This window comes from Balaenoptera acutorostrata, chromosome 21 (assembly GCF_949987535.1).
Source record: "Balaenoptera acutorostrata chromosome 21, mBalAcu1.1, whole genome shotgun sequence".
NCBI classification, from domain to species: domain Eukaryota; kingdom Metazoa; phylum Chordata; class Mammalia; order Artiodactyla; family Balaenopteridae; genus Balaenoptera; species Balaenoptera acutorostrata.
Window position 1 is genome coordinate 27,322,333 of NC_080084.1, and position 17,460 is coordinate 27,339,792.

Below are 17,460 nucleotides of genomic sequence, written 5' to 3' on the forward strand. Positions count from 1 at the left end.
CAACGTGAACTCCACGCGAGCTGCGTACCTGCTTCTCGGCCTGCCGCAGGAGCTTCTGGAACCTCTCGTCCTCCAGCACGCCCGGCGGAAGGTCCGTCTCGCCCTGGGCTTTCAGGTCCTCGAGCTTCTGCCTCAGGCCCCGCAGGGCCTGCAGCTCGTCGTTCAGGCGGCTCTGCCGGGTCAGCGAGGCCTGCAGGTCCAGCTCCAGGTCCAGAGAGGTTCGCACGGGGCATTCGGGCGCTGCCCTTCTGAGCACCGGCTGGCACACCGCCTGGAGGGTGAGAAACAACACGACACCCTCATTACGTCGGTGGTCGCCTAACAGGAGGGCACTATCCCTGCTTCCTGCTTTGGCCGATGGGGGGCGAGTGGCAGTCATGTGGCAGCTCCTGCTCCTGTTACAGGGGCAGCAAAGGCCCAGGGCGGGGAGGCCGGGGGCCTCGGTCCTGAAGGAGGACAAGCAGAGCCCCCGGGCCGCCTGCACTGAGCACGCAGGTAAGCAACAAACGAGCCTTTATTGTTTTAAACCGCAGAGAGTTTTGAAGTTGGCACCGTGGTAGAGCCTAGCTTAGCCAGACCAATTTACTGCACGAAGCTGGCCTCTGTGAACGACAAATACATCATAAGAATCTCACATCTGCTCCGTTTCAGGCCACGCACCTGCGTCCCCGCAGCTCACACCTCTCTCTTATCATTTCTGCACGCACTGGCCAGGACACAGCTGCTCAGGGGAGCTAGGGTTTTGACTCCTTCCTCGGTTTCCCATCGCTTAATATCTATTCAGTACTTTCACCCCTGAATCACTGTGCTCTCTCTGGGGCCAAGCTTATCCACTTATCAAGAAATAATTACTGAATATGTATGAAAGCATGTCCGCTGGGGGTTTGTAGGCAAAACACTAGGAGAAGACACAATTTGTGACCTTGAGGACATCGTTTAGTGGGTGATACGAGACAGTAAACACCAGCAAACCGCGCGGCGGCGGCTTCTGTGTCACAGGAAGTCAGGGAAGGGAGAGATCACTCAGGGCTGGGTCAGACTCGCTTGAGGAAAGGCCTTCAGACGAGGCTGGGCAGGACTGCCTGCGCAGAGGGAAACAAGGAGGGCATTTCTTGCCTAGACTGTTGGCAGTGGGAATGGAAAATAAGAGATTACTAATAAAAACGGGTACTGTTTGATACAAGACAGAAGGACTCAGACCTGACGGGCATTCCAGCTGGAAGGTACAACGGTGGTGCTCATGACAGACGGGAAGGAGAGGCCTGTCCGTCCCGCTTCTCATTTCAGAGCCGCAGCCCAGGTCTGAATAGCTTTCCTTGTCTCCTCGGATTCCTCTTTCTCCTTGCCCAACATATCCTGCTGCAACATTCTCTAATGTTCTTATTATTAGCTTTCCCTTTATTCAACCTCTGCTCTAACAAACTTATTACACAGAAGAATTATCTAGACACACACTCTCTTCGATTGTACTACTCATTCTTTCAAGATCAGAAATCCTTCCCAGCTGTCAGGTACATGGAGGCTTTCTAAAGTCTCCCGTGGGCACGGCCTGCTGGTAAGTGTGTAACAGCGGGCTCGCTGGTTTGTAAGATCTGCCCATTTCCTTGGTGTCAATGCTCCCCGCCATGACTGCTCTCAGGCTGTCAGTGTGGTGTCGCTGAACTGGGGAGAGATGTGGCGATGGGTCCCCCCCAACCTCATGCCTCGCTGGCCGGGCTGCCGCCTTCCCAGCCAGGGAGCCTTCCACTGATCTCCGGAGGTGCTTTTGTTCTCTTCACCTCTACGTGGTTCTCATGCTATAACTCCTAAATCAGAATACACTTCCCCATTCACTTCTACCAAACTCTATCTGCCCACTTTAAAAGCTATTAACAATGATCTCCTAAACAGTGTTTCAGGATTAACCTTTGTCTGGTTCAAGAAGTTCTAATAACTAAGTTTATCAGTAACCCGACTGTTTTTCAGCTCCACTCAATTCATAAACCCTGCTGGTTAAAAGTTCTCTGAAGAGTGCTACCATCCTCTGAAAGTATGTGCTTTTAAAAATGCAGGGGACTTAGAAAAGAGTTGGGAAGAATTTTCATTCAAGATGATGGAAATCTAGGTGCTTTTAAAGCACAAAGTTTGGTAATCTGAAAGATCTATGTTTCAAAAAGTCCTGAACATGCTGAGGTGAAAGAAATGCTTGCATATTTACCTTTAGAAAAAAGAAATATGCTTATGACTATCAAGTAGCTAGGAAGTTAAACCAGGAAGCTACATGTTGCCCAGTCACACATCCAGTACTTTGCCCACAGCGGCACTAAACCAGAGCCGCTGGTGAGGGTAATGACTCAACTCACCCTCCAGTCTTCACTCCCACCCACGGGGCCCAAGCCTGGCCGAGCTGGGTCCCTCCTCATCCCCTGAATGTGCTTCCCTGCCCCTGTGCCATGTCAGGCCACCTACCAACAGCACCCAGTATCCATCTCCATCCCTGCAACAAAGCTACCACTTTCTTTTGAAATTTTATAGGGGTGTCAAGGCCAGACACCTTCCCCACAAAGCGTTTTCGATTCTCCCGACCAGGTGAGCTCACTCCGCCCTTCTATCTGCACCTGGACTCGCGCGTGTGCCCTCGGAAGACCTCCTCCAGGCAGGGAGGTCCTGCCCGTCACTGCAGAGCTTAGTGTGCACAGCGCTTCATTCTTACTGAACACCGTGCTTTAAGCCGAAATAAAGCAGCTTTGGAAATTAGCACGAAACAAATTATTAGTAAACAAATAACTTTCCATTACTATTTCAGCTGCTGGTAAATAAACAGGAATTTCTGAACAGTCCAACCTTTTAATTTATTTAAAATTCTCCCAGAGTTTCCCTTTCGAGCTCATCCAGTGACCTCTGGCTTCCAGGAAAACCTGACTTGAGCATTTCCATCTACATTAATCTTAATCTCCTAAAAATATCTGTTTTTAAGCAAGCTACTAAAACCGTGTCCTCCTTTTCCAGAACGCCTGCCCCTCACTAAAGGCACCGGGTGTTACACTCTCCCCACAGCTGCTCCAGAGCTGGCCGTGGTGTGGAGACCGGCAGCAGAGATGCTCCCGCCGGCTCGGCAGCCCCGTCTCCATCCACGCTGCAAAGCGGATTCACCCTTCATTATCAGAGGTTCCACACTGGTGATGAATGAACGCTCTCCAGCACAGCCTTCTCCGTAACTGACACAACAGCTGTGTCTCCGTAATCCCAGTGGCTTCATCCCAGCGCCCCAGAGCCCGGGGCAAGGACACCCAGCAGTCCTGGCGTTCATGTTCTGACATGCAAGATGCGGGGTGGGTCCAGGACAGCGGGATGCCGCCGAGGGAATACATACCCTTTTGACTCTCAAACTTCGCCGTTCGGTGGAGTTTCTCACAAATAGTGATTTTTTAGCCAGGGTTGAACTGTCACTGTCACTTCGATTTAACTGGCAACAAAGGATTAAAAAAAAAAAGAAGAGGAAATCAGTGCATACCAATGTGCTAGAGGAAGCTTGGAATTGAGAACACTATCACAGAAAGAAGGTAGTTTATTTCTTTAAGAAAATCCTCCCCAAACAAATTTTTCCCTGTTTTCTTGCTTTTCTTAAATAACTTGATTTTCTTTAAATAATTGCTTTTTGGTTACAGTTATCATAAGTCATTTGTTAAGAAAATTATATACATTTTGAAATAAAATTATCCCTTGTATTTTTAGCTAATGTGCACTATCCATTCTTTAAAAGAAAGGTTTGTGTAATGCACAGAGCTCAAGGTCAGAGTGGAGTCGCAGGAGGTACAACTGGGAACGCGCCCAGCCCAGGCGGCCCACACTCACTCCCTCACCTGCTTCAGGTCTTTGCTGAAACGTCACCTTCTCAGTGAAGTCTACTCTGAACCTACTTAAATTTGCGACCCTCATCCTCAACATTTCCATCCCTTCTTAACTTGCTCTGCTGTTTTCCATAGCACTGGTCCCTGCCCAAGAGACTTCACAGTTTACTCATCATGTTTATTGTTTGGCTCAACTCACAAGAACATAAGCCCCACAAGGGCAGGGCTCTGGGTCTTTGGTTCATGGACGAATCCCAAGGATCCGGCAATGTGCTTAATAAATAGCAGGTGCTTAATAAAAATGTTTGGTGAACTGAATGAATAAGTTTAGAATTCCGAAAGTATTTTCTAACTCACTTTATAATGTTAAATCTAAATTACTACAAATCATAAATACTTATGGAACTAGAATTTGGTAAACTGATGCAAATCACATAATATTCTCCATAGAACTATGAATCTGATTCAGTGTCTGGAGGCATTAATAAAGGCGATTTTTGTCCTAAAATCCAATGCACAATTTTTGCCTCAGCAGGACTAACATGGTTTGAAGCATGCATGAGATGCAGCAGAAATATACAAGACATCATAAATCTTGAGTCACTTTAAGTTTCTAAATACACACTGAGGTCCAGACAGACTTAGCAGCCTGGTCCTTAATGTCACTTATTTGCCAAATAAATGGCATTAGAAGCAAAGAGACATTAAATTTGAGGAAAGAAAGAAGAAAATTCCACAACCCAAACTAAAAAGAACGATTAAGAGTGTGATGTACATTTTATGGCATTTCTAGCCATTAGAATCTGTAGTCGAGTTTGAAGGTCCCCTGGCACTGTCTATTGTCACTAACGGGCCACTCCCTGGCAGGGGACGGGGGGAGGCGGCAGCCCCCTAAGAGCACGGCGCGCCTCCCCCTGCAGATGCCCGCCCCGCAGACGCCTTACCCTGCAGACGTACTGGCTCCGCTCGCCGGGGGAGAAGGTCTGCGAGCGCACGATCACGCTGCTCCGCACGAAGGGGCGCTGCCGGGGGCCCAGGCCGCTGCGGTCTTTGGGGCGGACCGCCACGCTGGCACTGCCCGCCTCGTCGGTATTTGTCTCTTTATCAACCTAGAAGTCAGTAATTTGTCAGGAGCGGAGAGACGTTTCTTGCTCCTTTCTTCTAAGTGTGAAAGAAATACCTAATCTTACAAGAGACTCATCTAGCACCAGGGCCACTTCTGTGAGACAGGCTTTGTCTTTCTCCTGATGGGAAGGTGGTTTTCTACTTAGTTCTTAGGAAGTTACCCTCAGGTAGGGTAGGATAATATCTGTCCAACAGGGTTACCTATAAGTGGCAGCACCGCCTCTAACAGATTAGACCTAAAAAAGGAAGCTTTAGATTTACAGAGGGTAAATGTGCTTCTATAAAGAACCTTATTTGAGAATTCTTCATCATTAAACGTTATTCAACTTTCTGATTAGTTTTTTTCAGACTAAACGATACAAGTAACTAAATATAAGAAAATGAAAATACACTAGTTAAACCTCAGGTTTACGCAGAACATGCAATTATATATACTGCCAGACCTCGGTATCCGTGGGAGATTGGTTCCGGACACCAAACTCTGTGGGTGCTCAAGTCCCACAACTGGCCCTCTCTATCTGGGGCTCCACATTCTCGCATTCAGCCAATCGTGTACTGTTTACTATCCACGGTTGGTTGAATCAGATCCGCGGTTGGTTGAATCCGTGGAGGCAGAAACCGCGGATACAGAAGGCCGACTGTATGTATGCATATGTGTATGTATGTATATATATATATATATATATATATATATATATATATATATATGTACACACATGAAGTCTTCAGTCAGGGTATAACATTATTTTTCTTAGAAATAAATAACTGTTATTTTCTAAACTCCCAAGTTTGCCAGCATCCTCAAACCTTGAAAATGATTTCCCCCCTTTGGGGATGGCAGTCTCAACATGTCTCTCACTAACCAGCAAAGTTACCTGCTTAGTAACATGGCATCTGTGCCTAAACCAGGTGGCATTTGCCACCTTCCTGAACTGGTTTCAATCAGAACCCCATCTAACCAAAATGAGCTTTACACGTTTACCTCATGTTTGAAATTGAAATAAACTCATAACATTTATGAAACTTAATACAGTTAAGTAGGCATCCTGGTGTTATTCAGGAAATTCTGAAAATGCTTTCAGTAAATATTCACAGAACATTTACAGAGAGATAAACGCCACTATTTATCTTCTTATATGAAACTTAACTGGAGAATGAATATGTGGGGCCCATTTGAAAAGGTTAAGGCATTTACAGTGTTTCTTATGGCCTACTCCCACAAACGCCCATCCTGACCAGCTTTGGCACAAAATCCTAACATGCAGTTATAGCTGAAGAGACAGACTTGGTCTGCGTGGTACCTCTAGGAGACCAGTTTCAGGAGGGGACAGCTGACAACACTCACCAGGGCGGGCACTCCTGCAGCTGGCTGACTCCCAAGGTCGTTGGCACAGTTGTTTTCTGTCTTACTTGTGTCCTCATTCATCTCAGGCACACTCGGGCATGAGCTTACGTCTTCTGCACAGCAACTGCCCTCTGCCAATTTCACTTCAGCCCCTTCCTCAGCCACAATTTCATCAGAGGCCTCTCTCAGCATGGTCAACCTATGGGTGAAACAACACGCAGTACCGTTCAGGGTCAGGCAGAGGTGCTCCGTGATCGGCGCAACCTGGGCATGTTAACCCGTTACCTGGGCGATGATCAGACTCACACATCACGATTCCAGCCAGTTCTCTGGCTGGAACTTTTACTAAAATGCTCGTGAGAGATAAAGTTATCACCTTACTCTCCAGCAATCTGAAGCAAAATCATCATAATTTCGTACTGAAAAGTTAAATTCATGAAATTTGACCTAATTCCTAAATATTAAATAGAAATACGCTAAAAAATCACATATAAAGTTTAACCCACGGTTTGAAAATACTGACACTCACTATAATATAATTTGGTATCAGTTGTTCATTTATTGTAAAATTATTCAAACAATAGAATGCAGTGACTCTCTGCTAAGAGTGAATAAAAATATCCATTATCAACCGTGCTCACGGTCTAGCAGAGGTGGAACCCTGGGTAGAGGAGTCTTACAACTGAACTAACAGAAGACTCTGAATGGTCTGTGATCTTGTCTTTAACAAAAGCCGTGGCCTGGGCTTGGGCGGCACTACAAGTGAGGCTCCAGAATACAAATATGGTTTATATTCTGTATAAACTGTACTGACAGGAAAGCAAGAGTACCAGGATGGGTAAGAATACCTCACTCTTTGTTGAGTTTCACATTCTCATAACGGGAACATTTTTTTCCCACTGATAATGAAAAGTCAAGCTTTAATTGTGACTGGTGATATACTGACAGATTGGAACAGACTAGTTGTTAAAAACCTGGTCATGAAATGAACACGGGGGGGACTAGCAATGAGGAGTGTAAGTTATCAATTCCTTTAGATTACATTCTAAGTGCATTTTTTGAAACGTGGGTGAAACAAGTTACGTATTTTACATATGCAAGGAAGGCTCAGTATTTCAAGATATGATGAACCTCGTAATCACTCTCATATTTACTTTTTTTTTTCGGTGCTCTGAACTTTATTCACTATAAAGGACTTTTGATAAGAACAAAGTATATCTGCTTTTCACATCACTATAGTAAGCTGTTCCTTCCAAATGTCCACAATTTTGTTATTTATATCTTGTCACTCCAAGTTTGTAAGAAGTTTTATATATACACACATACACACAAATGCTGCTATATATGTATATGCATATATGTGTCAACAGTAGTTCAAACATAACAGAATAAGCAACAATACATACAAAATTAATCCAAATGACTTTACATATATACTAAAAAAACTGATGCATTCACTAAAATTTGTTTTAGAGAAAACAGTGCAAACCTGGAAAGATAGTTCTTTATACATATGTGAATCTAGACAAACGCTATAATAACCTATTTTATTTTTTAAAAGCAATGAGGTATGAAAAATGAGAAGGAAACAGAAAAAGAAGGTGAAAGTGGCAACAAACAGAAAAAGAGCTCTTCAGAAGCTATTTTCTAAATCTCTGCTTTGACTTCCCAGAGCCTAAATGGTACTTCTGGTAGTTTGCAGAAAAAGAGTCAGTTTTTAAATTTATCTATGACTCTAAAATAAACTACCATACCCTTCAAAATAGGTAGCTTAGACTAAAAACAAAAAAAAAAAGCCCAAGAAATAGTGTCAAAATTACTGAAGCAAGAACACAGAATCTCGCTCATGTGCTTTGTCCGCAAACTCACCACTACCCCTTTCAACTCTCTAATGACCAAGGAAAGACTTTCCCTAGGGGCAGCCCCCTGAAGCTGCAGTACTTTCCATTAATTCCAGAATAAGATCTAAAGCTATAAAGGTTTCCCGGAAAGTTTCTTCTGAGAATCTAAACACATCCTCTTTGAGATCCCAGTAGCAAAAGGAAATAACTGTTTTACCAATCTCCATCTGGACCCCTTGGCTCTTCTTCCTGCTCTGGTTCTTCTTCTTCTTGTGCTAATTCTTGTTCCACAGCCAAAAGCTCCGCTGATGTTCTTGCAAGTAAGGCTGACACTGCATCCTGGAGAAGGTAAAACACATGGCAATGAACACCATATGCTTCAAGAAATGATTTAAAAACTTATCAGATGGGGACTTATGCTTCTAGTTGTGAAAAAGAAGAGGTATGAGACCCAATTCTCCTTCTGAGAATAAATATGAAGGCTGAATAAAGTAAAACAAAAAGCGAAATACAAACAGACAAAAAACTCCAGCTGTTTTAAAGCAATGAAGAGCAACAAAGGCAATTAGCACTCGAGGACCAAGATCCCAGGGAGAAGGGAAATGCAAGGAGGTGAAGGGACCATCACTGCCACTCTTCTCCCTTGGGGGGCATGTCTCAGTTCCAGCGGCGAGGCACACAGGCTGACAGACGGTGGCTGCCCAGGGCTGTGGCAGTGATGGGAGGATGCAGAGATGAAAACTGAGTTGGGGACAAGGTAGCCAGCATACAAGGGGCCAGAGAAAATGAACTGTGAAGTGAGCCCAACATTCTGCACAATATTCCTTTTGGGACACTTGCCCTTCCTAAGCTACATACGTGCAGAGCAAGAAGCTGAGAAAGCAAAACCAGCTGCTAGGAGGCTAAACAGTAAGCAGATACCTCAGTTGCCTCATGGTCCTAGGGAGAGAAAAATTGGAATTCAGGTCTCTCAAGTGATCCAGGTGATCTGCCCATATTGTAATCTGCCTTCCAGAAGAATATTAAATCCTCTCTGGAGGAAGCTATCAGCCAGATCCTCTACAATCCATACATAATATCCAGCATTCCACTGGAAACAGGGCCCAATGACTGAAAGCTAAGAAAAATAAGAAGCAAAAGAAGCAGACCCATAGGTGATCCATATACTACAGTTATTTAGAAAAGGAATTAAAAATTTTATAATTAATATGTTCAAGAAAACTGATGAAACAATGGAGAATTTCCCTAGGATAAACACAAAGACAAACACATTAGCACCTCAGAGTGAAACTGCTGAAAATCAAAGAAAAAGAGGAAATTTTACAAACAGTGAAAGAAAAAAGATGTAATACCTTTTAAGGATCAACAATTAGACTGTCCTCCAGCAGCTGAACAGAATCAATGGAAACCAGATGACGTGTTATTTTTAATGTGTTCAGAGAAATAACTATTCACTTAGAATTCTGAATATGGAGGAAAAAAAGTCCTTCACAAATGAAATCAAAACCAAGATGCCGACAGACCTGTACTAAAAGAAATACTAAAGGAAATTCTCCAGGCAGAAGGAAAATGACCCAAACTGGAAGCACAATAATGCAGAAAGGAAAAGAATACACCAGAAAGGGTAAAGGTATAGGAAAATCTAAATAAATACTGATTGTCAATAAAACAATAATAATAATGTCTTGTGGGATTTAGAATAAATGTAACTAAAATATATGACCAATAATTGCACACAAGGAGGAAAGGGAATCATGGAGTTAAGTCTTTAAAAATCTTTGCACATCAAAAAAAATAATAATAATGAATTTCTTTTCTTTTTCTTTTGTTTTTTTTTTTTAGGGATGGAGCAAATGAAAATGTCTTGAGAAAGGTGTTTGTTTGATGGCGTTATCAGTGTCAATTCTTCCACACTGTTGGACCAACTGGGCAGTGTTGCTTGTTAAACACACACACACACACACACACACACACACAGAGTTGTCAATGAAGCCTTCTTATTATATAGAAATTTTAAAATATCAGGCTGTTTAAATTTTTACACGTTTCACTTTGAGTCCTAATTTGTTTTTCATTGCATCTACCTATTTTCCCTAGCACTATTTCTCTTATAAGTAATCTTACAGCAGAGAATATTATACGTCCATGAGTTTTACCTTAGGCAATCCAGCAGCTGCTTTTTTTTTAAAATTTTTGAATTTAATTTTATTTATTGTTTTATACAGCAGGTTCTTATTAGTTATCCATTTTATACATATTAGTGTATATACGTCAATTAAAAATACATTAATTAAAATATATTTCAATTAAAAAAAATCTTTGCACTGTCTGAAAAAAAGCAAAAGCATTAATTTAACACAGTTTCTAAGTCAAGGATGCATGATGTAATGATCAGGGAAACAGCAAAAAAGAACAGACTGTAATACTAATGGTCTAAGAGAAGAAAAAACCAAAATTTAAAAATACTTGATTAATCCAAAAGAAGGAAAAAAAGAAACAAAGATAGGACTAAAAGAAAACAAAGAGTAAGATGACAGGTTCAAAGCCAAATATATCACTAATAGCATTAAGTGTAAATAAATGAAATATTTCAATTAAAAGATGAAGATTTTAAAACTGGATAAGAAATCAAAACCAACTAAGTACTGCTTACAGGTGAAACACTTTAAATCTAAGAACTCAGAAAGGTTGAAAGTAAAAGAATAATAAAAGATAAACTATGCAAATGCTAGCCAAAAAAGAACTGATACAGCTTTATTGATACCAGACAAAAAGTGTTATTAGAGATAAAGAGGGATAATTTATAATGACAAAAAGGTCAGTTGAACAGAAAGATACAACATAATGCTAAATTTATATTCACCTAATAGCCTGGATACAAAATACATAAAGCAAAGATTAATAGAACTAAAAGGAGAAAGAGACATTTATAATCATAAATTGGAGATTTTATTATACCTCTTAATAACTGATAAAACAAGCAAATTGAAAAATCAGTAAATGCAGAAGATTTGAAAAGTAAAATTAACAAACTTGACCTGCAGAAAATATACACTTTTCAAGAGCACATGGAACTTTTACTAAAACTGAGCACATGCAAGTCTCAATATTCTCTATGATTGAATATGTATAAAAATTCATATAAAATACACCACAATGAAGTGTTTTATTCCAGGAATCCAAGGGCAATTTAACATTCAAAAGTCAATCAATGTATAATCCACTACATTAAGAGAATAATCTTAAGAAGATAACCATGTAATCTTAAGAGATACAGTAAAAATGCTTGATAAAATTCAATATCCATGCACAATAAGGCTCTTAGCAAGCTGGAAAGAGAAGGAAACTTCCTTAATCTGATAGCAATCATCTGTAAACAGCCTCAGAAAAACCATTCTAAATGATGAATTATTGAAAGCCTTCACTCTGAAAAAGCATAGTACTGTCTACAGGGATAGGTGACTGCACTGTCTACAGAGATAGATGACTAAGTCAACAGAACAGAATAGAAAGTTCAGGAACAGACTACACATGTAGAGGACATCTGACTTATGACAAAAGTGACACTGCAGTGCAGTTAGGAAAGGAATTATTTTCAACAAACAATCCTGGGTCAACTGGCTATCATATGGGTAAAAAACAATCTTGACCCCTACCTCAAACCTTGCACAAAGATTAATTTCAGATGGACTGCAGATCTAAATGTCTTAATTAGATGTGTTTCTCCAACTCTGACTCACCAAGTCTATAGAATCTACTAGTGGCTGGCTTGGTTGAAATACTGAATCCTCAGTTTCATCTTCGTTCTTTTTGCAGGGCATTTGCTTTGAAGGAAGCAAGTTATACCACAGAGTGAAAATCTCATTGGAAAAGGGTAAATCTGCCAGGCTGATCTGAGTTCCCGCCTATGTGAAATGAAAGGAAAAAAAGAAAAAACAAGAGAAAATAAAATGTTTCAATTCATATCTGCTCCCTCTGATATAATTAAGATTACTGGACAAGCTTGTTTTAAGGTTAAAAAAAAAAAAAAAGCAATACTCATGATATATAGCACTGGTGGATTTTTTTAAAACCTGGCGATGTCTTATATTTTCCGGTGTGACTAAATAAGAAATATAGCCAACCCTTGAACAGTGTGGGGTTAGGGACGCCAACACCACCCCCGACCCTGCAGTCGAAAATCCATGTCTATCTTTACAGTTGGCCCTCCACGTGTCAGGTGCCACATGCCCAGATTCAACCGACCACAGATCATGTAGTACTACAGTGCGAATTTAGTGAAAAAAAAAAAAAAATCTGTGTATAAGTGGACCACAGAAGAATCCCAGGGTTGGTTTTTAGATTGGGATTATGGTTGACCCTAGAACTACACGGGTTTCAACTGTAGACTGCAGTGTTTCTTGAACACCTGGGTGCACCTGTAGACACCTGCGTTTGAACACCTTATGTAACTTCACTGGTATGTAATGCTGCTCTGGTCATTGTGCACAGTGAAGTGTTAAACTTGCTGTTAGTTATGTGTGAAGTCTTCTGCATTAGTATTTAAATATCCTATTGCTCTAAACAGTAACACTTAAGTCTTCCTAGAAGCTCTAACACCATGGCTGGGAGAACGAGCTGAATGAAGGAACTATACTCAGTGTCCTGCTTAAATCTGTAACAGTCAGTTAGGTGTGCGATGTCCTTTTGATATCTATCCATCATTGATGAGCTGTGTGACCCTGGATACATTACTTCTCTAAGCAGTTCTTCATCTGAAAATAGGGGTCATCATACCCTTTTCATAAGATTGTCAAGAGGATTAAATGAGATAATGTATACAAAACACCCAGCACCAGGCTCGTATTGGGAATAATAAGCATACTCCACAGTGATGGTCATAACAGAGGCCAAAGTTCTTCTTTATCTAAAGGTTAGAAATAAAAAGTAGATTTTACAGAGAATCATAAATTCTAAGCAAATTTGAAAGGTCTGGAATAAGAGAATGGAAACCAGAAATCACTACTTCAGATAAAAAATGAAACCACTGTTGGGTGTGTCTGAGGCATTGGGCAGATTGGTAGAAGTATCGAGGCTGGCAAAACAACAACGAGAAAATTATTCTCAGAATATCCGATAGTGTTATCTGATGATGGAGATGATGAAAAGTCCTACCAGGCACTCTTCCCTTTGGTGTTTACTGACGGAGCACAGATCCACCCTCAGTGTCTTCTGCTGCAGGGCTGTCTGGGAGATGGCCACTCTGAACACATCACTGAATAACAGGGACTCCGCGGCTGGATGGACTTTCGTTCGAAACAGACAGCTGACATCAGTTGAGGAGGGAAGCAGAGCAACTCTAAAGTATCTGCAAAGAACAAGGATGAAATGGATTTCACTGGTTCAATTATACTGGATTCACAGCTGGTGTCTGAAATTATCTGCCTGGGAGAGACACGGACTTCATCTCAGCCCAAAGCTCTGCTGCCACCATGATCGTCATGCTCAGGGGCACAGAGGCTCTGTTCTTAACCCGCCGGTGCTCCGGATCATGCAAGGCTGAGCCTGCCGCCCGCCCCGGGGCTGCAGCAAAGGCACGTGGTAGGGAAGTGAGAGGAACGAAGACCACGGGGCAGATGGATTTACGTCCCACCTGCCCGTGTCCTGACAATTCCACAGTGACTGCCATCTGAACCTGGGAAAGCAGGAACACACCAAGTAAACACGGGTGACTTTGTCCCAAAGAACACTCACCCTGCATATTAAACAAGAACTGCTGATGGCCATTCCCCAGGAATGGAATACATTATCCTACTAGAGGAAAAGAAACGCCAGTAGCACATTGTTAAGAAAATTTAAAACAGATGAATTTTAACAGTTCAAAAAAGTCACTGCCTAGCATCTCAGAAGTCTCAGATATGACAAACTGTTTTATGCTTTGTCATATTTAGAGGAAGAGTCAGAGAAAAACAATAACTTCTACTACTACTTTATTTTATTTATTTATTTTTTTACTCTTTTTTTTTAACATCTTTATTGGAGTATAATTGCTTTACAATGGTGTGTTAGTTTCTGCTTTATAACAAAGTGAATCAGCTATACATATACATATATCCCCATATCTCCTCCCTCTTGTGTCTCCCTCCCACCCTCCCTATCCCAGCCCTCTAGGTGGTCACAAAGCACCGAGCTGATCTCCCTGTGCTATGTGGTTGCTTCCCACTAGCTAGCTATTTTACATTTGGTAGTAATACTACTTTAAAAGTGAGTTTCCTGAGCACACATTACATGAGGATTCACAATTCCTGGAAACAGCACGAGGTAGCTTCTTTTAAATCCCAGAAAGAGAACACCCATTAAATCCCTCTCCACTCCCCCATTTCCATACTTTCTAATTCATATTCTAAAGAGCATCTTTCTCCAATTATAAAAACTGTAAATTCGCATGAAGAACTGAGGAAGGCCATATTATTTCTGTATTTTGTATCAACATTGATTATGGAGATTCAGCATTAAAAACCTAGTGGACCCTGGGCCACAGTCGTTAAGGCTGGAGATGCAGCAGAAGAAATCTTCTTTCCCTGCCTTCATGGAAAAGCAACAAAGGGAGGTATTTTAGAGAGGCGGGCGGGAGGGATGGGATTTTCTGTTTCTCCAGACTCAGTTCGCCTTGTCCCGGTGGCCTAGCCACTTACACCATCCTCAAATGGTTCCGAGGGAAGAAGGTGCGGTTTTACAGGGTTAGGAACCAACGGCACAGGGGAAGGAAGGTTGGGGTGCTTCTCCTCTCGTTCTGCTGCTGGGGAGGGGGTCGGGGGTCACTCACAGAGACCCTGTGGCCGCCGCCAACCCGCTGACGAATCAACTCTGCTTGTCGTCATTCATAATCAAAAAAAAGGTTTGACGTCAGGAGAAAGAAAGAACGATTCTGAGGATATTTCATGCTAGTTGTCGTCTTGAGCAGTGTCAATATTTAGGCCAAGGCTTTCGTTACGGGTTTAAGAACACGTTGCCATGCACTCAGGAAGGGTCAGGCCAGGCAGACAAGCGACCGCAGAGGCCCTTTCATCGTACTCTGGAGGGCACCTGTGACTTCCTCTGTGTGCCCTGCTCTGGCAGAGGCGGGACGTTTGCCGGCGGCCCCATCCCGACATCAGGGGCTTCATGCAAGTTCGTGTTCTTGGGGAATTCTGTAGTTTTGCCTGGACTTGTGGGTTGGCTCTCCCCGTTCACACATTCGATCCCTGGCGGATCTGTCCTTTCCTTGACGGGCCACTTGAAGATTAAAAGGCTGTCCACAGTGTGCTCCGAGATCTCAGCATACTTATCAGGAGGGAGAAGTCACGAATAGTATCGCCAGCCGGTCCTCCCTGAATACTACTGACAGGTATCCCTAACCTCAGTGCTGGGAAGCGGGCTCTCTGGGGTGATCAAGCCACTCCCCCACATGCCCTCCCTCCTCCCTGCACGGTTCATAAAACCAAAGGAGGGGATCGGCCCATATCACCCCCTCTTCGCCTTTATCTAGTGCTGATTAAGACACAATCAGCCCTGCTATGTCTTTCCCACATCGTCACTTGGATGAATTGCTACATTATGATGCAAAATTCTCATACAGACAATTTTAAGTTCTTTGATTTGTTCTCCACGGATTTTACTTACACTTTTGAAGTGTGAGGTATCAGGAAGGCATGAAGATTGCGGAGTTGTGCTACAATCACCATGAAACTTGACCTTTTTGCATCGTATCTGTCAGAAGAGAAGCTGATGAGGTAAGGAAGGGCACCGGCCACGCGTCACCGCACGGAGTCGAGACGCGCCCCTTCCTGTGCACAGTCTCACCTGAGTCCGATCTGCACCTGGGCCGTCTCCATGACGGCGACGTCCTCCTCACTGTACAGAACATCTTCGACTTCACTGGGCCTGGGGGCAGGGAGACAGCAGGTGCAGGTGAACGTTTGTGAACGGAAACGTGCAGAGCTATGGTTGCTGTCTGCCACTTACTGACTCTGAATGGAAACCTGAACTAACAGAATTCCTCAGGACTTCACTAGTGGTCCAGTGGTTAAGACTCTGCACTCCCAACGCAGGGCGCGGGTTCCATTCCTGGGCGGGGGGCTAAGACCGCGCAAGCCACACGGCATAGCTAAAAACAAAACAAAACAAGAAACAGCACTCCTCTACTAGCCAGTGGACCTGACCCCAGGGCAAGCTCACTTTTAAAAGTCTTGCTTCACCTTGTCAAGAGGAGTTTGCGTCTGGGCCTTGAGTGGGGATGACTTTCTGGTGCCTGGGCTTCCAGAGCCTCCCCGGGGCGTACGGCACCCTAGATACGCCAGGCTTTCCGAAATCTGCATACACGAAACGCTTCACGCGCCAAACAGGCACTGGGCAAGGCCTGCAACGCTCTCATTAAAAACGAGTTTACGTCTCTAAGAGGCTCGGCTGTCTTTGAGCACATCGGCCTGTTCCTCATTTCCCTGCTGATGGGATGTCCCAGTATCCCTGGAAGTTTCAGCCTGCCACTTCTTTAATGCCTCAAGCCCTTTCCCCTGCAGAGAGTGGACTAAGGGCAATGCGCTCCCAGTCTGTCACCCCACGCCCGGCTGCGCGGAGAAGGCAGCGGGCTGGGTCCTTACTGTTTCACGAAAGCTTCATAGACCCCGCTGTCCCCAGCCACGGACTCATCCGAGACCGCAGCCGACACGCAAGCGGTTTTCTCCCCAAGCAAGTGGATTCCTCTTCTTTTTGGTAATGATTTTTCCACATCTAGGGAGGGGAGAGTGACAGCACTGATTAGAAAAAGTTAAGTACGAAATGCACACATGGTTTGGTTCTGAGATATCCAAAATAAACTTTCGACCTGAGAATCCAGGATGCTACTATTCAAATCAACAGAAGTGAAGGATTCCAGGCACTGCGACTTATAAGATTCCTGGGATGCCAGTTATTTGAGAAAGAATCGGCTGTTCCTCTGTCCTGGATATTTTAAGGGAAGGGATCAATTGCACGCTTTCTCCCGGGCCCCTTGCCTCCCCCTTCTTGGTGCTGGCTGCAGAGAACACAGTCGGGGGTAAGAAGCTGTCTGCCTCCCTCAAGTACTGGAAACGTTTCTACAAGAGAGCTTTTAGCGCTCGATGCAGAGAAAGGTTTCCGCCTCTTTTGCTCGCCCCTTCTCTCCAGCCTCCATCTCCTGAGCTGCTGCTCTAATAGAAATTAAAGAAAAAGTCTTTGACTTACAGAATTCCTCACTGGCTAATACCATTAAAAACTCTGCGTTACTGAATCTTCACCAACCACCACTTAACTTTTATCTCTGACTCATATTCACGCCCCGGCA

The 17,460-nt window shown here is 43.3% G+C and overlaps 1 protein-coding gene across 4 annotated transcripts in view; it reads right to left on the reverse strand.

Annotated features, from left to right (window-relative positions):
- The window catches only part of WWC2 (WW and C2 domain containing 2), a 163,461-nt gene that overhangs the window by 10,002 nt on the left and 135,999 nt on the right, over window positions 1-17,460 (reverse strand). For all 4 annotated transcript variants that reach the window (XM_057537251.1, XM_057537249.1, XM_057537250.1 and 1 more), the window contains 10 exons: window positions 16,760-16,889; window positions 15,963-16,043; window positions 15,783-15,869; window positions 13,296-13,488; window positions 11,882-12,046; window positions 8,359-8,480; window positions 6,301-6,499; window positions 4,775-4,939; window positions 3,353-3,445; window positions 29-271 (listed from right to left, as the gene is read on the reverse strand). In XM_057537251.1, the coding sequence (XP_057393234.1) occupies window positions 29-271; window positions 3,353-3,445; window positions 4,775-4,939; window positions 6,301-6,499; window positions 8,359-8,480; window positions 11,882-12,046; window positions 13,296-13,488; window positions 15,783-15,869; window positions 15,963-16,043; window positions 16,760-16,889 (1,478 nt within the window). The remainder of the gene's footprint in view (window positions 1-28; window positions 272-3,352; window positions 3,446-4,774; window positions 4,940-6,300; window positions 6,500-8,358; window positions 8,481-11,881; window positions 12,047-13,295; window positions 13,489-15,782; window positions 15,870-15,962; window positions 16,044-16,759; window positions 16,890-17,460) is intronic.